The 24,960-nt window shown below is 43.9% G+C and overlaps 1 protein-coding gene across 1 annotated transcript; it reads right to left on the reverse strand.

Annotated features, from left to right (window-relative positions):
* Positions 1–1,918: 1,918 nt before the first annotated feature.
* SARAF (store-operated calcium entry associated regulatory factor) lies at positions 1,919–24,937 on the reverse strand. The gene is made up of 6 exons (XM_077275367.1): positions 24,738–24,937; positions 23,822–24,000; positions 19,415–19,838; positions 18,359–18,485; positions 15,131–15,246; positions 1,919–2,189 (listed from the first exon to the last, which is right to left on the reverse strand). The coding sequence occupies exons 1-6, from the start codon at positions 24,814–24,816 to the stop codon at positions 2,164–2,166; spliced, it is 951 nt and encodes a 316-aa protein (XP_077131482.1). The 5' UTR covers positions 24,817–24,937; the 3' UTR covers positions 1,919–2,163.
* Between the last annotated feature and the right edge of the window lie 23 nt (positions 24,938–24,960).

The following is a 24,960-nucleotide window of genomic DNA, read 5'->3' on the forward strand; positions in this document are numbered from 1 at the left end:
GAACCACATATCAGATTCCTCTAGTAATAAACCAGAATAAATCAACAACTCAATTTTCTTCCCCTCCCACAGCTATCACAACAGCCTGAAGTTCACGTCTGATGTTCCTCAGCGGATCTTTTCTGCTCCAATACGTTTAGCATTCAAATCCAGCCAATGAGGCACCTCCTCAGGATTTTGAAAAAAGTGAACCTTTTCCATGGCCACCACACGTAGTTTCGCCGGATACAGCATAGAATAAACCAGACCCAGTTCACGTAAGCGTCTTTTTGCCTCTCCAAACTTCATCCTAAGCTTCTGTACAACTGTGGAATAATCAGGGTATAGAGATACTCGGTTGCCATCAATAGTTAACTCCTCCATATTTCTGGCTTTCCTTAGCAAAATATCTCGGTCTCTGTAATTTAGGATTTTGGCCAGAAAGGTCCGTGGGACGGAGCCAGGGGGCAGAGGTCTGGTCGGCACCCGGTGAGCTCTCTCTACTGCGAATAATTTAGTGAGACTGTTCCCTCCAACCTTAGTTTTCAGCCATGTCTCAATAAAGTCAGTGGGGTTGTTTCCTTCGGTCTTTTCGGGCACACCTACAATTCTCAAATTATTCCAGCGCGAACGATTCTCCAAATCGTCAGTTTTAAGTTCCAACCCCGCAATGCGCTGGACATATTTTTTCTCTCTTTTTGCCAGTTCGGCAATTTGATCTTCTGCACCTCCCACCCGTTCCTCCAGCATTTCAACTCTCCCTTCCATCTTGTGCATAGCCGAGCGAAAAGAGGTAACTTCCCCTTTAAGATCATTCACCTGGGCAGTTAGGGTTGTCAATGCAGTCTTACAGAATAGTACTGCAGAGAAAATATCTTTCAGGGTTGGCTCCCCAGCCCCCTCATCTCTCACAGACCCCATTTGTGCAGCATGTTCCTGGGTCAGATCATCCACCACATTCAGTGGAGCAGTCCTCATAGTTGGTGCTGTAATATGTGTTGTGGAGGCTCCGCTTACAATCCCCTCTGCCTGTGCCCCAGACCTCACATCCACCTGCTCCCCTAAGCCTGCCGCTCCTCCTGTTACCTCTCCACCGGCTCCCATCATCAGACGCTCTGAGTCCTCTGTTCTTGCGAACTGCTCCAGCCTGGCGATCACTTCAAGCCGCCTCTGGTATGCAGCATCAGCCCTTGCCGCCTCTTCCACAGCGCTGCCGGCGCCATCTTGGGAGCGCGTGCTGCCTGCCATCTCGACCTCCTTCTGCCTCTTACGGGTCATTCCCCGCCTTCCTCGCAGTGCGGCCGGTACCCTCCGCTCCTCGGATGTTCAGGAGCTCTCCCTCCGGTTTTTGGCGTTCGGCGGCGCCCCTGAAATGACCGGATCACCGTTCAAGCAGCAGGGAGAGATCCGACCCACGTCTTCCTACATCGCCCGCTAGGCCACGCCCAGTACTACATTTCTAATTGGAGGTATTTGCCAATATTATTAGACATCCCTACATATTGGGATAGGAACTTGGAGATGGAAATACCCATTTAAGTTATTACTCAAACATAACAATACAGGTAAATGCAGTCAACTTTAAAACTAAAAAGTGATTAGGGACAGGACCTTTCTTTAATAAATTTGGGCATCTTTGGGCTGTCAGTGCAACAGAGCATGAAATCTATGCCAGCTGTGAGTTGGAGAACATTTCTGATATAATTAACAGTTTTCATAGTAAATTTGTCAGGTAGCGACTGGTCCCATCCCATTTTTACTTAGCTCTGTTCTCTTGTAGAAAAGTTACTGGGCCGGGCACAAAAAGTCACAACCTTGTGACCTTCATGCTAAAAAAAATGGGAGTGTAGAAAATTATAAACTCTGTACCTCATGTTTGTCACAAATGGCTGAACTAAAGTAACTAGAGCAAATGTAATATATGAAGCAAATCTACAGATTATTCTTGAAGTGTTAAAACGTCTTTTACCTTCAAACACAGCAATTAGCAAAAGCTTACAGTATGTATGCGGCCAGCAGTATGGTTTTACATAAAGCTTCATGAAAATATATTAATCTATTTCACAGTACAAAAAGAAGACGCCAAGAAAATCCTACAAACACCCGCTCCAATACACAGATTTATATAATAGTTCTGATCCCACTCTTCTTCACACGTCAAAGATTCCTCACTCATTTATCTTCTTATCTTCTTTTTGTGCCACCGAAACCTTAAAGCAAAAAAAAACAAAAATGATTACTACCACTAATAAGGATGGATAACAGATGGCAGCCTCCTAGTGTTTCCAATAGACAAGTAATGGGAGTGTGATACTATTTTAATGACATATAGAACATCACATTACTGGTCAGTTAGGGGAACAAGACGGTCACAATAAAAACCGGACCTGGGTCACAGGGACATGTGCGCAGCCCCATAGATTATAATGGGTGTGCGTGTCTCATTGCTTTCATGACAGAAGTGTCCTCCCTGAAGAGGACTGACCTCCATTCCAGCCTCCACTGCCGTCTTAGAATCTGATGAGGCCACACTGGTCCTACTCCCGGGATTATGGTGTGGCATGGCCTAGTATATAGGAGCTAGTCCCCTCTATACTCTTCGTCCTAGGTACACTAAGGCTCAGTCCCTACGATGACTTTTATTAGGTTAAATAATATTACACGCATATATATCTCTTTTTTGATGCTGCAGTTTTTGTCTCTTGTTGGTGTGCCATGCTTTAAATATAGCAGTTTTCTTTTTGATATTTCCTGGTATTTGACAAAACTTTATTGATACAGACAAAGGTGGATTACATGTGTGTTTTTTTAGTGCATTTTTGCAGAGGAAACGCACTTAAAACGCATGTGCATTTTTTTAACTTCTAATTTTCTGCATGTAATGCAATTTTATGAGGTAAATCTATAACTGGGCGTAGTCGCAAGAGAAATTGACTTCGTCCGTTTACTCTGAGGTAAAAAACAAACCAAAAGCCCAGTGGGCGTAAGATTTCCGTAAATCACATCCACTTTGCTGAAACTTTAAGAACATTTTAACAATAGAAAATACACTGCGTCGAAACCTCATTGTGGGCACACAGCCTAACAACTCTGTGTTACATTGATTTGATCGTGAACCAGTGGTACGGCCATTTCGTTTTCCCAAAATACATTTTTCAATAAGATAATGCCAGGCCGCATGTTGCTTGTGCTACTGTGTGCAGCCAGCAAGGCCTAAACATACTACCATGGCCTCTGCAGTCTCTGGACTTGTCTCCCATCAAGCACACCTGGGACGTCATTGGTCGGGAATTGCAAAAGCAGCTGCCAGCAGTGGATCTTGGTAATTTGGGCACGCAAGTGCATTCAGCATGGCAGAACACTCCTTAGACAACATCCTCATTCTTCGCATGCCTGTGTGGGTATTTCTGCCCATAACATTTATACTCCATACTGTTTAAATAAAGATGTTTTGATAATGATATGGAAAAGATGAAAAAATACTTATCACGTCTATTGATCCTGTGATTTCCATAATTCCACTCCTTCTTCTTGTTGCAGTTTCTATGTTAAGTGTATTTAGTTCTGATGATTTGATTTCCATCTAGATTTATACATTACACTATTTGTCAGATTGCTTTCAGAAAATATGGGGGAGGGCGGAGTCAATGTTTTCTTTATTTGAAAAAATTAAAGTTTTGCATCTTTCAAATTGGTCAAAATTGTCCTGGCAGATTAAGGATTGAAAAGTGTATATGAAAGTTTTTCTCCACCACTTTTTATTAGTTTAAAAATGGGTCTATGATCGTCCTACAATAAAGAGGAAAGAAAACAAAGCTACACATCTCCCAGACCCCCACTTCTCCGTTATGCTCGATTCTTCTGGCTGGGAGGGGATAGAGGCATCAGGTTGCCAAGGCAGCCGATGATTGGCAGCAGTGGATATGTTCCTTGTAAGCTGGTGGTCTCCTAGCTCTTTCTTCTGTCTCAGACACAATGTGACCACTGCAGCACATTAGTCAGTGGTCCCCCAACACTCAGTACCTGTCTACTGTCATCTGTGACCAAATGGAGGACCAAGTGTCCAGTAGGTGTGTGCTTTTATTTAATGGGAATCTGTCCGCAAGTTTTCGCTATTTAACCTGAGAGCAGCATGATGTAGGGGCGGAGACCCCGATTCCAGTGATGTATCATTTACTGGATGGCTTGTTTCAATGAGGCTTCTTTCACAATTCCGTTTTTACAATCTGCACAGGATCCGTCAAAATGTTGAAATGACGGATCCTATGCAGATTGTAAAAAACGGGTGCACTGGGCCCGTTTTTCTGACGGACCTGTCGAGGCTATGTGCACCTGTCGTGTATGCGTCTTCACAGCGGTTTTCCGCTGTGAAAACGCATACACAACACAAGTTAAAAATAATTAAAAAAAAAAAAAAAAAAAAAAATCGCAATATTCTTACCTTCCGGAGTCCCGTGCAGCGTTACTGATGCTCGTGATGCTCCCGGCAGCTGGCGTTCCCAGTAATGCCTTGCGTGCAATGACCTCTGACGTAGCGGTCTCGCGACATCATCAGGTCATTTCGCAATGCATTACTGGGAACACCAGCTGCCGGGAGCATCACGAGCATCAGTAACGCTGCGCGGGACGCCGGAAGGTAAGAATATTGCGATTTTTTTTTTTTTAACATTATATCTTGTTACTATTGATGCTGCATAGGCAGCATCAATAGTAAAAAGAGAGAGCGAGAATTTTCCTGACTGGAAATTCTTCCTCGCATGCTCAATTTCAAAAAGACGGAACCCGTCGCTGGATTCCAGCTTTTGACAGTCAGCGACAGATCCTGCGTCCATAGGCTTCCATTATAGCCAACGACTGGCACCGCAGGATCCGTCGCTGAGCAATTTTCCGACGTACAGAAAAAACGTTCCTCTGTGCGTTGTCCCCGCCCGACGGACAGCAATTTTCCGACGGATGAAGTGGATGGCCATCCGTCACAATCTGTCGCTAATATAAGTCTATGGGAAAAAACAGGATCCAGCAGAAAAATTTGCTGGATCCTGTTTTTTTCAAAAATCGACGGATTTCGACGGGAGCTCAAAGACGGAAGTGTGAAAGAGGCCTAAAAGATGTTCCTGGAACGATCAGGCACCATATCTCTACCAATACATTTCTTTGTAGTACATTGCCTTCTGGGTGTAGTTACTTCTTGGCCAGGACTATAACGCATTACGCCAGTCTCCAGGGAGAGCCTACAACAGCCAACACTCCCATATTTGCAGTGGTGCTCAAAGCGGAGCCTATTTCTTAAGATGCCCTAGATTTTTTTCTATAGCAGGGTTCTCTTATTTGTTTTCTCCAAGCTGTTCAAACAGCAGGGACAGGCAGACTTTGGTTGTGGGCCAGCTGATGGGTGCAGTGACCTGTAATGACATGTGCCATGTAGCCGCCTCTCTAGAAATGCTCATGCAGCTAAAATACCATTATCTTCACTGCAGAGAGCAGCAGTGGACTGTTAGTCACCAAAAAGTACTTTCTACAAATCCAGTGCCCAGTCACCTGCAGGTCTGTGTAATAGAGGGTGCTAATAGCTACGGATATAGAAAATATGCCCAGAATATTACATAGAAATAAGAAGTGGGAGAACAGTCACCTCTTTATGTCACATGGTAACTACGCCCGTGTTGCCCTGTAGCTGGCAGTGATTAGTGACGTGTCACCAGGACTCAGCGCCTCATTTCTGACTTGGGCCTATCAAGGTGCTCCTTAAGGCGAAGTTCACACTGGGCATTTTTGCAGCATTTCTTTCTACAGCAAAACCTGAGTACTTGGCAGAAAAGAAGCTGTTATTTGCGGCGGTTTTGGTGGATTTTTTTCCATTCAATTCAATGGTTGAAAAACGCTGAAAGAAGTGACATACTCTATATCCCCCCCCCCCCAAAAAAAGGGGAAAATCCCGATGACAAAAAATATAAGTTGTGTGCATGAGATTTCTGAAGTCTCAGACGTAGCTGGTAGTGTCAAATTCAGCTGAAAACTAGCATAAAAAAGAGCATCAAAGAGTGTGAACCTAGCTTTAAATTTTAAAGGGATCTTGCTGGGGTTTCCCTCTCACCAGGCACCTAGGACTGTAAGGCCCCCTTAAACATTAGACTAACAATCGATTGGTTTGGCCAGAAGTGTAATGTATGTGTGCACCGGACAGAAGATTGTTGGGGGAGATAAGGAGCCGGGGAGTCTGATCCTTTTGTTCTGGAAATAAGCTGCTACCGCCTGTTATGAACAATATTTTCAGAACAGAAACCATATTTTTTGACAGTCACACCCAATACAAAGTGGTGATGGGGGCTATAATAGCTCAGGACACTTCCATAACATAACCATACCAAAAAGAAAAAAAGAGCAAAAAATATCCCAAAATAAAATAGTATCAAAATGTATTTAAAAAAAAAAACGTAAAAGCACAAGAACATAGTAATTAAATCAAAGACAAAGTTGGATAAATGATATGACAGATGTAACAAACAGAGTCCACCTATATTATAGTGGTAGGAAAGAGCAGGAAGTAGCAACAGAATGATTAAAAGTGCTAGTGCGTATAATCAATAATGGTTTCCATATAACTATGAAGCTCAATGGAGACAGACACACACACCATCTCATGCTTCCCACCAAAAAGTAATAGAAAGAATAGTAGATCAAATAAAGGTGCAGCATAAAATGAGAAGGAAACTCACCACAAGAGTCATGTAACCAAAGGAAAATAAACGTGTGTATCACTTTAAGGGAACAAAATCACCCTGAACCATGCTAAAAGCTGCTCTCACCCATAATCTCCATTTGGGGACACAGTGTATGCAGCCCCAACACGCGTTCTGCGTCGGGGGTCGTGCCAAAAAGCAATGCAATGTACTGTCTTTAAATAGGGATACCGATCATCAAATGCTGTTGTGGCACATGCGCGGTGCGCCGCCGGCAAACAATTGTGTCACATCCAGCCTCACACATACAGTGCATATTTTTTTATTTGTCTTTTAATCTCTGACAAAGCCCAAGATCACAGACCTAGGGGCCATTGTTATGCCCCCTGACTGCAATGGTAACCCATCAGCACCCCACAATCACATTACGTGGCTAATAACATAAAAAAAAAAAAAAGGAACCTCCTAACCCGGGCAGACTCCCTGGGACCGCAATGCTCGGACCAGCAGCCTCGTTTTGCTGTCCAACAGCATATTGATTCCTTGCACTGTGAGTACGCAATACAGAATTACGTCTCAATGAAGGCCAGTGCACTCTTATCCCACAGATGACAGCAGCGGCAGCCCCAGTTTCTCCTGTGATGTATATGCTCCAGCTCCAACATATTTTGTATATGCTCCAGCTCCAACATATTTTGTATATGCTCCAGCTCCAACATATTTTGTATATGCTCCAGCTCCAACATATTTTGTATATGCTCCAGCTCCAACATATTTTGTATATGCTCCAGCTCCAACATATTTTGTATATGCTCCAGCTCCAACATATTTTGTATATGCTCCAGCTCCAACATATTTTGTATATGCTCCAGCCCCAGTTTCTCCTGTGATATATAGTAGATGAGACATTGAGGCTGCTGCATATACAATTGTCTAAGGGTACTTCCGTCTTTCTGTCTGTCCTTCTGTCTGTCGCGGTTATTCGTTCGCTGATTGGTCTCGCCAGCTGCCTGTCATGGCTGCCGCGACCAATCAGCGACGCGCGCAGTCCGAAAAAAAATGGCAGCTCCTTACTCCCCGCACTCAGTAACGGACCGCATTATGCCGCGGGTAACGCACTCCGTTACCGCCGCTATTAACCCTGGGTGTCCCCAACTTTGTACTATTGACGCTGCCTATGCGGCATCAATAGTACAAAATGTAATGGTAAAAATAATTAAAAAAAAACAAAACCTGCTATACTCACCCTCTGTAGTCCGCTGAGCCGCTCGCGCAGCCCGCCTTCTTCCGTTGCAGGTTGCGGTGGCAAAGATGGTATGGCAGAAGGACCTGCCATGACGTTACGGTCATGTGACCGCGACGTCATCACAAGTCCTGCGCGCCTGCGCGGAAAGGACCTGCCGTGACGTCAAAGTCATGTGACCACTACACGGTCATGTGACCGCGACGTCATCACATCACAGGTCCTACGCTCAGACCAACCCTGGGACCGGAAGCTGCCGTGGACTACAAGGGGCCCTCGGAAAGGTGAGTATATGTTTATTTTTTATTTTTTAACCTGTGACAAACATGGCTGGGCAATATACTACGTGACTGGCCAATATACTACGTGGCTCTGTGCTGTATACTACGTCACTGGGCAATATACTACGTAACTGGGCAATATACTACGTAACTGGGCAATATACTACGTGGCTGAGCAATATACTACGTGACTGGCCAATATACTACGTGGCTGTGCAATATACTACGTCACTGGGCAATATACTACGTAACTGGGCAATATACTACGGCGCTGAGCAATATACTACGTGACTGGCCAATATACTACGTGACTGGCCAATATACTACGTCACTGGGCAATATACTACGTAACTGGGCAATATACTACGGCGCTGAGCAATATACTACGTGACTGGGCCAATATACTGCGTGACTGGGCCAATATACTACGTGACTGGGCAATATACTGCATGACTGGGCAATATACTAAGTCGCTGGGCAATATACTACGTGACTGGGCAATATACTACGTCACTGGGCAATATACTGCAGAAAAAAGGTTTATGCCAATTTTATTCAGGAAAAAACAAAATGATAGTTCGCCACAGTGATAGAGTAGAACCCGACGTTTCGACCCTCCCGGGTCTTATTCATGGGGTTACTCTAGTCCTTAGGAATGTATGTATACAAGGTGGCAGTAGTAAACGAGGACCAAACGATCCCTGATACAGAGAACAAAACCTTAGTGGAAGGCCAGTTAGGGCTATTATCCCAAAGAATTTATTCAGAAAGGGTCGTGTACTTCATGGACCTGGTGTGGGTCCTATATGGGTAAGCGGCGCATCCCGCACCTTGCTGCACGTTCCAGAGGGGAGGCTCTGAGCGAACTATCATTTTGTTTTTTCCTGAATAAAATTGGCATAAACCTTTTTTCTGCATTATATCAATATTGAGTGTGCGGTAATTTTTTTTCTATGTTAGACTTGACCACACGGTCAGTTTACCAGCACCTCACTATCCCACGACCTGAGTGCACACCATTTTTCCTATTCTCACTGGGCAATATACTACGGCGCTGAGCAATATACTACGTCGCTGGGCAATATACTACGTGACTGGCCAATATACTACGTGGCTCTGTGCTGTATACTACTTCGCTGTGCAAGATACTACTTGGCTCTGTGCTGTATACTACGTGACTGGGCAATATACTATGTGGCTGGGCAATATACTACGTAACTGGGCAATATACTACGTGGACATGCATATTCTAGAATACCCGATGCGTTAGAATCGGGCCACCATCTAGTATTGTATATATTCCAGCCCTGGTGTATCCTGTGATGTATATGCTGCAGCCCTAATGTCTCACATTGTATATACTCCAGCCCCAGTGTCCCATTTTATGTATATGCTGCAGCCCTAATGTCTCACATTGTATATACTCCAGCCCCAGTGTCTCCTTTTATGTATATGCTGCAGCCCTAATGTCTCACATTGTATATACTCCAGCCCCAATGTCCCCTTTTATGTATATGCTGCAGCCCTAGTGTCTCCTTTTATGTATATGCTGCAGCCCTAATGTCTCATATTGTATATACTCCAGCCCCAGGGTCTCCTTTTATGTATATGCTGCAGCCCTAATGTCTCATATTGTATATACTCCAGCCCCAGTGTCTCCTGGGATGTATATGCTGCAGCCCTAATGTCTCATATTGTATATACTCCAGCCCCAGTGTCTCCTGGGATGTATATGCTGCAGCCCTAATGTCTCATATTGTATATACTCCAGCCCCAGTGTCTCCTGGGATGTATATGCTGCAGCCCTAATGTCTCACATTGTATATACTCCAGCCCCAGTGTCTCCTTTTATGTATATGCTGCAGCCCTAATGTCTCACATTGTATATACTCCAGCCCCAGTGTCTCCTGGGATGTATATGCTGCAGCCCTAATGTCTCACATTGTATATACTCCAGCCCCAGTGTCTCCTTTTATGTATATGCTGCAGCCCTAATGTCTCATATTGTATATACTCCAGCCCCAGTGTCTCCTGGGATGTATATGCTGCAGCCCTAATGTCTCATATTGTATATACTCCAGCCCCAGTGTCTCCTGGGATGTATATGCTGCAGCCCTAATGTCTCATATTGTATATACTCCAGCCCCAGTGTCTCCTGGGATGTATATGCTGCAGCCCTAATGTCTCACATTGTATATACTCCAGCCCCAGTGTCTCCTTTTATGTATATGCTGCAGCCCTAATGTCTCACATTGTATATACTCCAGCCCCAGTGTCTCCTGGGATGTATATGCTGCAGCCCTAATGTCTCACATTGTATATACTCCAGCCCCAGTGTCTCCTTTTATGTATATGCTGCAGCCCTAATGTCTCATATTGTATATACTCCAGCCCCAGTGTCTCCTGGGATGTATATGCTGCAGCCCTAATGTCTCATATTGTATATACTCCAGCCCCAGTGTCTCCTGGGATGTATATGCTGCAGCCCTAATGTCTCACATTGTATATACTCCAGCCCCAGTGTCTCCTTTTATGTATATGCTGCAGCCCTAATGTCTCATATTGTACATACTCCAGCCCCGGTGTCTCCTGGGATGTATATGCTGCAGCCCTAATGTCTCACATTGTATATACTCCAGCCCCAGTGTCTCCTTTTATGTATATGCTGCAGCCCTAATGTCTCATATTGTATATACTCCAGCCCCAGTGTCTCCTGGGATGTATATGCTGCAGCCCTAATGTCTCACATTGTATATACTCCAGCCCCAGTGTCTCCTGGGATGTATATGCTGCAGCCCTAATGTCTCATATTGTATATACTCCAGCCCCAGTGTCTCCTGGGATGTATATGCTGCAGCCCTAATGTCTCACATTGTATATACTCCAGCCCCAGTGTCTCCTTTTATGTATATGCTGCAGCCCTAATGTCTCATATTGTATATACTCCAGCCCCAGTGTCTCCTGGGATGTATATGCTGCAGCCCTAATGTCTCATATTGTACATACTCCAGCCCCAGTGTCTCCTGGGATGTATATGCTGCAGCCCTAATGTCTCACATTGTATATACTCCAGCCCCAGTGTCTCCTGGGATGTATATGCTGCAGCCCTAATGTCTCATATTGTATATACTCCAGCCCCAGTGTCTCCTGGGATGTATATGCTGCAGCCCTAATGTCTCACATTGTATATACTCCAGCCCCAGTGTCTCCTGGGATGTATATGCTGCAGCCCTAATGTCTCACATTGTATATACTCCAGCCCCAGTGTCTCCTTTTATGTATATGCTGCAGCCCTAATGTCTCATATTGTATATACTCCAGCCCCAGTGTCTCCTGGGATGTATATGCTGCAGCCCTAATGTCTCATATTGTATATACTCCAGCCCCAGTGTCTCCTGGGATGTATATGCTGCAGCCCTAATGTCTCACATTGTATATACTCCAGCCCCAGTGTCTCCTTTTATGTATATGCTGCAGCCCTAATGTCTCATATTGTATATACTCCAGCCCCAGTGTCTCCTGGGATGTATATGCTGCAGCCCTAATGTCTCATATTGTATATACTCCAGCCCCAGTGTCTCCTGGGATGTATATGCTGCAGCCCTAATGTCTCACATTGTACATACTCCAGCCCCAGTGTCTCCTGGGATGTATATGCTGCAGCCCTAATGTCTCATATTGTATATACTCCAGCCCCAGTGTCTCCTGGGATGTATATGCTGCAGCCCTAATGTCTCACATTGTATATACTCCAGCCCCAGTGTCTCCTTTTATGTATATGCTGCAGCCCTAATGTCTCATATTGTACATACTCCAGCCCCGGTGTCTCCTGGGATGTATATGCTGCAGCCCTAATGTCTCACATTGTATATACTCCAGCCCCAGTGTCTCCTTTTATGTATATGCTGCAGCCCTAATGTCTCATATTGTACATACTCCAGCCCCGGTGTCTCCTGGGATGTATATGCTGCAGCCCTAATGTCTCACATTGTATATACTCCAGCCCCAGTGTCTCCTGGGATGTATATGCTGCAGCCCTAATGTCTCACATTGTATATACTCCAGCCCCAGTGTCTCCTTTTATGTATATGCTGCAGCCCTAATGTCTCACATTGTATATACTCCAGCCCCAGTGTCTCCTTTTATGTATATGCTGCAGCCCTAATGTCTCACATTGTATATACTCCAGCCCCAGTGTCTCCTGGGATGTATATGCTGCAGCCCTAATGTCTCACATTGTACATACTCCAGCCCCAGTGTCTCCTGGGATGTATATGCTGCAGCCCTAATGTCTCACATTGTATATACTCCAGCCCCAGTGTCTCCTGGGATGTATATGCTGCAGCCCTAATGTCTCACATTGTATATACTCCAGCCCCAGTGTCTCCTTTTATGTATATGCTGCAGCCCTAATGTCTCACATTGTATATACTCCAGCCCCAGTGTCTCCTGGGATGTATATGCTGCAGCCCTAATGTCTCACATTGTACATACTCCAGCCCCAGTGTCTCCTGGGATGTATATGCTGCAGCCCTAATGTCTCATATTGTATATACTCCAGCCCCAGTGTCTCCTGGGATGTATATGCTGCAGCCCTAATGTCTCATATTGTATATACTCCAGCCCCAGTGTCTCCTTTTATGTATATGCTGCAGCCCTAATGTCTCATATTGTACATACTCCAGCCCCGGTGTCTCCTGGGATGTATATGCTGCAGCCCTAATGTCTCATATTGTACATACTCCAGCCCCAGTGTCTCCTGGGATGTATATGCTGCAGCCCTAATGTCTCACATTGTATATACTCCAGCCCCAGTGTCTCCTTTTATGTATATGCTGCAGCCCTAATGTCTCATATTGTACATACTCCAGCCCCGGTGTCTCCTGGGATGTATATGCTGCAGCCCTAATGTCTCATATTGTATATACTCCAGCCCCAGTGTCTCCTGGGATGTATATGCTGCAGCCCTAATGTCTCACATTGTATATACTCCAGCCCCAGTGTCTCCTTTTATGTATATGCTGCAGCCCTAATGTCTCATATTGTATATACTCCAGCCCCAGTGTCTCCTTTTATGTATATGCTGCAGCCCTAATGTCTCATATTGTACATACTCCAGCCCCAGTGTCTCCTGGGATGTATATGCTGCAGCCCTAATGTCTCACATTGTATATACTCCAGCCCCAGTGTCTCCTTTTATGTATATGCTGCAGCCCTAATGTCTCATATTGTACATACTCCAGCCCCGGTGTCTCCTGGGATGTATATGCTGCAGCCCTAATGTCTCATATTGTACATACTCCAGCCCCAGTGTCTCCTGGGATGTATATGCTGCAGCCCTAATGTCTCACATTGTATATACTCCAGCCCCAGTGTCTCCTTTTATGTATATGCTGCAGCCCTAATGTCTCATATTGTACATACTCCAGCCCCGGTGTCTCCTGGGATGTATATGCTGCAGCCCTAATGTCTCATATTGTATATACTCCAGCCCCAGTGTCTCCTGGGATGTATATGCTGCAGCCCTAATGTCTCACATTGTATATACTCCAGCCCCAGTGTCTCCTTTTATGTATATGCTGCAGCCCTAATGTCTCATATTGTACGTACTCCAGTTCCAGTGTCTCCTGTAATTAATAGCCAGAAGAGGTGCAGCAGGAAATAGAAGAGTGATGGATTTATATTCTTCAGCCCCATCAGTGCTTAGTATGCACCACAGAAAGCCAGTAGTGACTATCCAGACTACACCCAATGTTAACCTCTTCCCAGTCGATCAATTTTTCGTTTTTCCTACACTTCCAAGGGTCATAACTTTATTTTTTCCATCGACAGGACATATGAGGTCTTGTTTTTTTGGGGAAAGGAAGAATTGTAGTTTTGAATTACACTATTCATTTTTCCATTTGTACTGAAAAATGGGTGAAACGGGAAAAAAAAAATGTTTTTCCATTGATGAACCTATGTGAAAATTACTCCCATATGCGACATTTAATGAATAAATAACTGATTTCATATAGTCTTGTAGTAATGTAATGGTCATGTAATTTTCAATATTTATTTATTTATCCATTATATATGTCTCGTATGGGAGTAATTTTGTAGGCTTTCTATATTTAAAACTCCCATTTAATCATTTTACCTTCTTAGGCTCCCTTTTATAAATACTTTTTGAGGGTACAGATAATGTTTTCATCACTTTTTGTAGCTTTTGTTAGAGTAAATGCAGCAACAAAAACAGCAATTCTGGCCTTTCTTACGTTATATAGAATTTACTGTATGCATTAACTTTTAATAGACTTTTCCAAATGATCCAAACACTATTTTTAAGTTGGGAGGAGGAGGGTGGTTTAAACTTTAGTCATTTTTCTATTTATAAATAGTTTTTTTTTTTCCAAATAAACTTTACCTAATTTGTTAGCACCCCTTGGGGACACAAACCAGGATTTGCCTATACTGTAGTATATAGGCTCCTGGCTGCCTTGGCAATCTATAGGCTTTCCACAGTTACGTCACGGCTGACAAGCAGCGGAATGATTGTGCTTTGCAGATGCACCACTTAAATGCCATGCCAGAGATGGACAGCAGCATTTCAATGGTTAAAAAGCAGTGACTGTAGCAAGTTGTGATCTGTGGCCTACCTGCCCTGTGTGGAGCCAATTCAGCTCTAGAGTCCACTCTATACACTTGGACCAGACATGACGCACATGTACGTGATATTTTAAAGAGGAAGTTAATTGTTATCGGGCAGTAAAGAGTAAACACTTTAATAAAAAAAAATGTATTCATACTCCAGAGTTGAGGGGTCGTTCGGTACTTTTTAAAAAATGGTCATACACAGATGAGGGTTTTGAAACCCAATAGTATTTTGCAGCAACTCCCAGGTGGGAATTGGGGGAGGGGAATTAGTCACAGCCCATGAGAATCCCATTCTGTACAAATTATCTTACCTGATGCTGTTCTGGCACCAGAACTTGGCCGAGAGTCACCATGAACAGGTCCAGAATAAGAAGGTCCACTCCATGTGTTGTAATATGGCGAACTTGGTGAATGGTGTGTTCTAGCTCTAGGTGAGAAAAAACATTATGTAAATATATTATATACAAACACCGTATAGTACAAAAGTTGCTACAATAATGTCTGCAAGCACCAGTGAAGCATGGTGGACATTACATGCATTACTTTATTGGGATTTTATGTGATAAACTAACAAAGTAGCAAGTACTTGTGAAGTGTAAAGTACATCATACACGGTTTTCTAATTATTCTAAAAATATAAATCTTAAAATTGTGACATGCATTTGTATTCAGCCCCCTGTAGTATCACACCCCAAAATAAAATCCTGAGTGACCAATTGTCTCCTTAAGTCACATAATTAATAAACTGAGTTGACCAGCATGTAATTTTTTTCTCAGTATAACTACTGCTGTTTTTCAAAGGCCTCAGAGGTTTGATTGAGAATATTAGAGATTAATAATAATAATTGTATTTATATAGCGCCAACATATTCCGCAGCGCTTTACAAATTATAGAGGGGATTTGTACAGACAATAGACATTACAGCGTAACAAAAATCACAGTATAAAACAGATACCAAGAGGAATGAGGGCCCTGCTCCCAAGCTTACAAACTATGAGGAAAAAGGGGAGACACGAGAGGTGGATGGTAACAATTGCTTTTGTTGTTCGGACCAGCCATAGTGTAAGGATCAAGTGTTCATGTAAAGCTGCATGAACCAGTTATCAGCCTAAATATGTAACAGTACAGACACAGAGGGCTATTAACTGGATAAAGTGTATGAGAACATGATGTGAGGAACCTGATTATGGTTGAAGTTTTTTGAATGGGCCACACAGATAGTTAGGTTAATGCGTTGAGGTGGTAGGCCAGTCTGAACAAATGCGTTTTAGGGCACGCTTAAAATTGTGGGGATTGGGGACTAATCGTATTAACCTGGGTAGTGCATTCCAAAGAATTGGCGAACCACGTGAAAAGTCTTGGAGACGGGAGTGGGAGGTTCTGATTATTGAGGATGCTAACCTCAGGTCATTAGAAGAACGGAGAGCACGGGTAAGATGGTAGGCTGAGACCAGAGAGGAGATGTAGGGTGGCGCTGAGCCATGGGGTGCTTTGTGGATGAGAGCAATAGTTTTGTACTGGATTCTGGAGAGGATAGGTAACCAGTGTAATGACTGGCACAAGGTAGAGGCATTGGTGTAACGGTTGGTGAGGAATATGATCCTGGCTGCAGCATTCAGGACAGACTGGAGCGGGGAGAGTTTGGCAAGAGGGAGGCCGATTAGTAGAGAGTTACAATAGTCCAGACAAGAATGAATGAGTGAAACAGTAAGAGTTTTTGCAGCGTCGAAAGAAAAGGGCGATTCTAGAAATGTTTTTGAGATGCAGATGAGAAGAGTGAGCCAATGATCGGATGTGGGGGGTGAAAGAAAGCTCGGAATGAAGTATGACCCCAAAGCAGTGGGCATGTTGCTTGGGAGTAATGGTGGAACCACACACTGAGGATATGATGTTAGAAATAGTGGTAAGACAATCACTGGTGTTTTCTAAAAAGGCAGGCGTGATATCAGGAGAAGAAGTGTATAATTGGGTTTCATCAGCATAGAGATGGTACTGGAAACCAAATCTACTGATTGTATACTGCTCCTATTCGACAAACAAAGAGAAGAGGAGGAGGCCTAGGACTTATCCTTGAGGGACCCCAACAGTAAGGGGAAGGTGAGAGGAGGAGGAACCAGCAAAAGATACAGTGAAGGAGTGGTCAGAGAGATAGGAGGAAAACCAGGAGTCCTGTTTGCCATATAGGTGACACAGCGAGCATGTGGAAGAGGGTGCTTTGGTCAGATGAGACCAAAGTTTAACTTTTTGGGATACAGGCAAAACGCTATATGTAGTGGAAAGCTAAAACTGCACATTACCTTGAAAACACCATCACCATCGTCAAACAGGGTGGGGGCGATGGGGAAAGTATGGCAGAAAATTAAGCAATGGAGGGGAGTAACGGAATTTACGAGATATACGCCAATTTGGTTTGAACCTAGGTTGGCAGAGCTTACGAGATTGCGGGGGTTCGGTCAGTGGAGGCGCATTGGCATTTGGTTTGTGTCTCAGTTGCTTGATGGAGATGTTATTAAAACATTCGAGACACTTAGGACTGAGTTTCCTTTAACCCAGAAGCCATTCTTTCAGCACCTGCAGGTGAGACACGCCCTAATCTGTCAAAATGAGGTGTCGCGCGTGAACCTGCAGTCAGATAGCTTGTTGAATCTTATTGGGCCTCGGAGGAGTACGAGGGGGTTCATTACCACGATGTACAGGGGTCTGATGGATACTCTTTTATTTAAGCATCCGTTAAGGATTAAGGAGAAATGGGTGGCGGATGTGGGGCCCTTGTCGGAGTCCCAGTGGGAGTCCATACTTCAATATATCCCCAGGGCTTCCCTGAGTGAGGCTAAAAGGGTGGATAATGGGCAAGAGATTGGGGGGAGGGAGAGGGGGGTTGGTTAGGGGGTAAGGGTGTTGTTTAGTAAAATAAAAATGCATTATCAGGTCATGTATCTAATGTACGGTATTTGTCTGGAAATTGTATCGGACTGTGTTAATGGTGTGTCATATGCTTTAATAAAAAAATACATGATTAAAAAAAAAACATGGTGGGGGCAAGATCATGCAGTGGAGATGCTTTTCTTCAGCAGTGACAGGGAAGCTTGTCAGAGTTAATTGGAAGATGGTTGAACTTAAATACAGGGGCATCCAGGGGAAAACCTGTTAGAGGACAACCACCCTAAAACATACTGCTAAGGCGACAGTGGAATTGTTTAAATCAAAGCATATTCATGTGTTTGAATGGCCCAGTCAAAGTCCAGACCTGCAGTGCATCAGTACAGAGCTGGCTGTCAGTCAGTGCTGGGGTGGGTTACACCTGCCACTCACCATGCTGTGAGGGGTGACTAAGTGCTCTAGTGGCTCCCGGGAGAAATAAAGTTAATTTCCTCCCATGTGCCACACTTTCAGCACTGTGGCCAGGCACTTTCATAATGGTATTAATTTGCAGATTAATCCTATATCTGCAGATCAATAGTGTTATCAGACATGGCAGGTTGCCAGTTTTGGGGTGAATTGCTCTATTTTATATAGACATAAGTTAACCAATACTGACCTCTGATTGCCAAACAGGTAGCCAAGTACACCGCCAGTTCCTAAACCAGTCCAAAAACCAGGTCCTTGACCGGCTTGTCTGCCAAAGGATGATGCACCTCCAAAGTTACCAAATCCAGATGAAGCACCTGAACAAGATAAACTCTGTTAGAATTATACAGACAGCTTGCTCTGAAGAAGGTCATCAATATCAAAAATAAAAAAAACCCTCTTAAACAGGTTGTCCACTGCTAGGATAACCCCTTCTTAAACTAAATATTCGGCCCCAATAAAATAATAAAGCCTATACTCACCTCCGTGCCGGCAGTGTTCTCACGGTGTAGGCACTCGCTCTCCCAGGGCCTGTGATGCGGTGTTGTGACACGTGATCCCATGGCGCCCAATCGGCGCTGGAGTCACTGTCCCCACCTTCGTACAAACTGAATATGAAGAGGAAGTAGGAGTCAGCTGCAGTTCATCCTGGACTTCCTCTCCATGTTCAGTTGGTACGAAAGCGGGAACCGTGAAGCCAGCACTGATGGGGCGCCATGGAATCACGTGTCACACCGCTGGAACGAAGCAGCCACAGGAGGTGGGTATAGGCTTTATTATATTATTGGGGCCACACATTTAGTTTAAGAAGGGGTTGTCCTAGTAGTGGACAAACCTTTAAAGAAACTACATAAAATGTTGATTAACTTTGTCATTTGCTTTACTTAGCTTTTACAAGTTTTTAGTTAAGGGGATACTCCACCCCTGATATTACATTTGACTATGCATTTCTGGTGTGTCACTATACTTGGATCCTTCATTTATGCTGCCACTGCATCTGTTTCTCCATTATGTTGTCACTTCTCTTTTTGTCAAAAATGCCCATTACAGCAACATGGAAAGTGTTGGGAGAAGTCTGAACCTCCCTGCCCTTCCTCCGCCTGGGGGAACCATAGGTAATATAAAGGAAGGCACCAGGTAAGGTGAATGTACATCTGAAATGTATAGTCAAATCTAAAGGGTTCCTTTCCTAATTTGTTTTCAAATTTTCCAGAACAGAAAAATTTAAATAAATGAAGGCTTTTACCAGTGAAGTCGGATTTGAAACCTGGAGGCGGAGGTGCACTGGCCTGGCTGTAGCTTTGGTGCTCTTGTCCATAATGATCTGTGTCAGGATGATGTTGCTGGCTAGAAGGCCCGTTCAGAAACAACTTGTACACGCCATAAGCCAGCCCCAGGATGACCACAAAGACGATGACTCCACTGGTGCCATCGGAGGAATGCTGCGTGTTCCAGCCACTTGATTTGTCTTGGTAAAATCCAGAGCCAAATCCTGTAGAACTGTAGCCACTTTGAGATCTCTTTCGTCCTTCCTCGGTGAGCTCTAGAGTGTACTCCAGCCCACAAGAGCCACGCAGGATGTATGGGTCTTCAGGGTAATCAAAGCCCTCACAGTTCACTTCTACTTTCCCAAATCTGTAAGCATTGTCCATGTCAACCTTGCATTCCCACTGGAATTTCAAACAGAGATATCACATAATCACTGCACAATCCTTAATGGACTATGTTAGGGTTTGCTAATGATATCTAGTGGGAATTGTCAAAATACATACAGTTCCAAGTATCTGCTACTGACTTACATTGGAAAAAACTGTATTCTGAGCGGTATACTTTACTTCTTCAATATAAATTAGGCAAAGGAATACCAATTGTTACTAATATTCACTCAAGGGACTGACATATTAAGTGCATCAATGAAAATTATTGTTGCCATATGTCACCCTTTTATTTAACACTGAAGCATGGCTAAATTATAACATGGAAAAGGAACAAGTAATTGAAGTGGGTTATCTGGTGAAGATCAGACAAGAAGTCTAGGGCTCAGTGCATACAAGGGGGGTATGACAATTCTTGCCTGGAGAAATAAGTTTCCTCTTTTCAAAACCACATTTGGCCAAGAGTATCAAACATTGTGGCAACAAAGTCCAGTTAGTTAGCAAGGCCGAAAACAGACATTTGTCCATCCAAATCAGCCTATATTCCGTCAGAATAAATCCCCAGACCTACGTCCTTCTAAAGAACCTAATAACTGTAAGTTACAATATTGTTACACTCCAGGAAGACATCCAGGCCTCTCTTGAACCCCTCGACTGAGTTCACCATCACCACCTCCTCAGTCAAGGAATTCCAGATTCTCACTGCCCTAACAGTAAAGAATCCTCTTCTATGTTGGGGGGTGGATTTATGAAATGAAACGAATAGTTATGAATATTGTTTTTCTTTTTTTGTTTTTGAGCAGTGTAGATCCTACAGTTATAGGAGAAACATTTTCAGTGTTGTAACACATTTACCAAAATTAAAGGGCGGCCTGGGAATCAGCTCCAAATTAATATCAGACAGATGGATAAAGATATATGCGCAGGTTCCTACCTGTTCAAAGCCAAAATCATGAGAGGAAATATGGCATTATTATCTCCCACCTGGGACCCCGAGGTGGGGAGATATCCTGAAAGTCGAGGATGCCATAATTTTTGGGGACCTAGACGCATCCCATTGACCAGCCCCAATCTAAGGTCATTCAGGGGAGGATAGCCCATCAATGTAAAAGTAGCGGACAACCTCTTTGAGGAGCTGGAAGTCCTATCACCATTTACATAGAAATATAGCTAGCAAAGAAAGTCAGTGACAGGTGATTTATAGAAAGCCCATCCCAGAATGTGGTAGGATAGAACAAAAGAGAAAATGGGAAAACACCTGGAGTGAAGCAAACTAAGAAAAGGAAAGCAAGGACAAAAGAACCATCAGTATTTGGACAGAGACGAATTGGGCTGTGGTTCAAGAGGTAGGAAAACACCACGTAGCAAGAGATCACCGAAACCAAGCAATGACACAGATTCCCTTTATAGGGACTTTCTGTGGAAAACATGCCATCACATATCAGGTAGTAACTTACTGTACAGTGGGACCCGAACAACAGAAAATTTTATCCCCAAAGGGGAACTTTTAGCTTCATTCTAAAATGGAGCGGCAGGTGGGATGTCTGACGGCCACTCAATTAATCTCTATGGGGCTGCCGGGAAAAGCCAAAAACAGAGCCACTCAACTGCAAAGGGACTGAACGGAGAACAGGTCGCACATATGCAATCTAATGATATAAGTGTCCTGCTCTGCAGATCAGTGACAGTCCCAACAGTCGGACACAAACTATCAATAAGTTATGTATTCACTGGACAACCCCATGACATACTAACCAAACAACGCTAGGCAAACTATTAACTAATAAAAGTGTATGGGCAGATAACATGTACGTTTTAAGAAATTAAATGAATTTATTAAGTTTAACAAAGCTTCTAATCTTTAGAGACTGTGGAATGGCTTAATCTTTCTGAAAGAGCAGGTGTCAAAGGGGACCTGTCACAGTCAAGACAGTCCAATCTCCCCGCAGCATATTACGCTGCAGCCAAACAGCAGGGGCCAGGACAAGGTCTGGGTAGGGTATGTAATTTTCGATTTGTTTGATTTTTAATAACTCAAACATTTTTTTTTAAATCAGACAATCTCTTTAAATGGGTTGTCCACTACTCGGACAACCCCTTCTCAATTCCTATGTTTTCCCCCAGTAAAATAACATTTCTACTCACCTCCAGTGTCAGTGCTGTTCTGGCTATGTCGCCACTGGTTCTCGGGGATAGTGTGACATTGTTATGTCACGCAATCTCTGTGGCCAATCAGAGGCCTTTCACCCTTCTCTCCTTCAGATGAAACACATACAAGTGCTTACCCTCCTTATGGAGTCTGTCAGTGACTGCCTTCTGGACATCTGTCAAGTCAGCAGCCTTCCCCATGATTGTGGAGCCTACTGAAACAGACTAAGGGACCTTTTTTAAACACTTAGGAAGCCTTTGCAGGTATTTTTTGTTAATTATTCTAATTTACTGAGATAATGACTTTTGGGTTTTCATTGGCTGTAAGCCATAATCTTCAACATTAACAGAAATAAACTCTTGAAATAGATCACTCTGTGTGTAACGACTTTATATAATATATGAGTTTCACTTTTTGTATTGAAGAACTGAAATAAATTAACTTTTTGATGATATTCTAATTTAGTGAGAAGCACCTGTATATCCAGATGAAGTTAGAGAGCAGCAGTGAACAAGTTCACGCGATTCCCAGCAGAACCAGTGCCGACACTGGAGAGGAGTTTAAAGTAAGTGTTATCATTTTATAAGGAGGAAACAGACATTGACAAAGGGCAATGTAGTGGACATCCCCTTTAATTCTCAGACAACACCTTTATAGGTACAGCCTAAAGAGCGGATACAAAGTATCCAAAACAACACTCAAAGGAGGTATATAAAAATAATGGAAATTTTATTCAAAAATGAATACATGTTACAAAAAAGATGTGAATCAAGAGTGTAAACATGAGACATGGAGGGATCAAATAAAAAGAGGAAAGTACTCAAGCAAGAATGAGTGGTAGAGCGGAATAGCATCAGGCTGCGGGTAGAGAAATAGCAGTGGAGTGAATGGGTCCTAAAGAAACCCGGGATGTCAAAATGGTAACAAAGTGCATATGGTATAAACCGTAATGACCATTAAGACAAACCACAAAGGCAAGAATATTTGGTAAAGCTTACCCATAGTGCATTTTTACCACCCGTCCGCAGTACTGTGGTACACATATATACACACAAAAACATGTCCCATGATGTCTATACACAAACACACACACCTACACAAATATCTATACATACACACACACCCCTACACAACTATACACACATCTACACACTTATACACATATCTATACACTCACACATACACATCTACACAAATATCTATACACACACACACACACACACACACATATCTACACAACTATACACATCTATACACACATACACCTACACAAATATCTATACATACACACACACACACCTACACAACTATACATATCAATACACACACATCCATCTACACAACTATACACATCTATACACACACATCTACATCTACCATCTACACACGCACACATACACATCTACCATCTACACAAATATCTATACATACACACATCTACACAACTATACACATATCTATATACACACACACACACATCTACACAACTATACACACACACACACACATCTACACAACTATACACACACATCCATCTACACAACTATACACACACATCCATCTACACAACTATACACACACATCCATCTACACAACTATACACATATCTATACACACACACACCTACACAAATATCTATACATACACACACACACACACATCTACACAACTATACACACACATCCATCTACACAACTATACACATCTATACACCCACATCTACACAAATATCTATACATACACACATCTACACAACTATACACTCACACAATCTATACACACACAACGGATGTTGTTAAGAGCTTAAAAACAAAACCATGTCCCTTGCTTTCCACAGAGGACAATTCACCTGGACATCGATGCCATCCCATCCTCTGTTGTGGCACTGCACCACCGGCGGTACCGCGGTCCCACAGCCAGCACTGCCTCCAACACATTTCAGCTGTGGGACAGGGGCTGCCCGGCGCCCATTGGTGTATCTGTCGGCATATAACGTGATAGCCTGGATCTCCCTGAGCAATACCCGCTCTGAAAGAAATCAAATCATGGTTTATTTTCCATTTCTAAGACATCAGGTCAGTAGAGTATGCTCAGTCTAACCCATACAGTATGTGACGCTGCATGACACCATCAGTGGGGAAATAGCTGGCTAAGTCTCTAGTAAGCAGGGCCGGACTGGCCATCAGGCAAATGCCAGAAGGGCCAGTCTGCTCATGGGCTGCCTTGTCTGTTACTTTGTGAATAGAATCTGTGTTCTCAAGACCCCCATACTGTTAAGAGTTGTGACGGAGCACGATGTGGCTGACTCCGTCACTTACCCCAGCAGCCACGGGAATCATTAGAAATATTGGTCTTGTAGTAAATCTTCCTTTCCTCCATCCAGGGTAATATTAGTAATATGTCCCATCTGGTGCTTGGGGACGGGGGCAGCAGGGGCCTGTGTGATTTCAAATGCCAGGGCTGAATTTCAGCCCCAGTCCGTACCTGCTAGTGAGGGTCTATCGCACCCACACACTAGATCGGTGCGGGGCTGCGTGCTCAGGAGACCGTAGTGACACCGCACAGGCGAGACCACCAGCCCTATAGTGAGGGGGTGAAGAGGAGGTCCCGCATGCGCAGCTGCTCCACTCACATGGGGACAATAGACCCCCATTCTCTATAGGGGGGGGGGGACCACCGCCATCACACATATACCTCCTGGTGATGGCTGGGAGATCCAATAACCCACCACATTAGGGCACACGCCGGGCCTGGCCTCCTCTTACCGTGCTCATTCCATCCAGCCACCCCTGACAGGTGCACTGCAGCCAGGACCGGGAGGAGCAGCAGTCCCGCAGGCGCCATCGTGCTCACCAATAAATAAGACGCAGCAGACCAGGCAGACTCACAAATGTCGCATTACACGGAGTTTCATCAGTTTCCTCTACCTGCAGCTTGTCAGATCGCTATTGGTCGAGCAGCCGGAGGGGCGTGGTTATCTAGACGTTT

Source organism: Ranitomeya variabilis, chromosome 1 (genome assembly GCF_051348905.1).
Source record: "Ranitomeya variabilis isolate aRanVar5 chromosome 1, aRanVar5.hap1, whole genome shotgun sequence".
Taxonomy (NCBI): Eukaryota; Metazoa; Chordata; class Amphibia; order Anura; family Dendrobatidae; genus Ranitomeya; species Ranitomeya variabilis.

Bases quoted from the DNA above. Each gene is read 5' to 3' on its own strand.
- SARAF (XM_077275367.1), bottom strand. From the start codon at position 24,816: ATGGCGCCTGCGGGACTGCTGCTCCTCCCGGTCCTGGCTGCAGTGCAC. The intron at 19,839-23,821 runs GTGAATTGTCCT...TTGAAATTCCAG, and splicing joins GGGATGGCATCGATGTCCAG to TGGGAATGCAAGGTTGACAT. The intron at 15,247-18,358 runs GTCAGTATTGGT...TTTCTCACCTAG, and splicing joins TACCTGTTTGGCAATCAGAG to AGCTAGAACACACCATTCAC.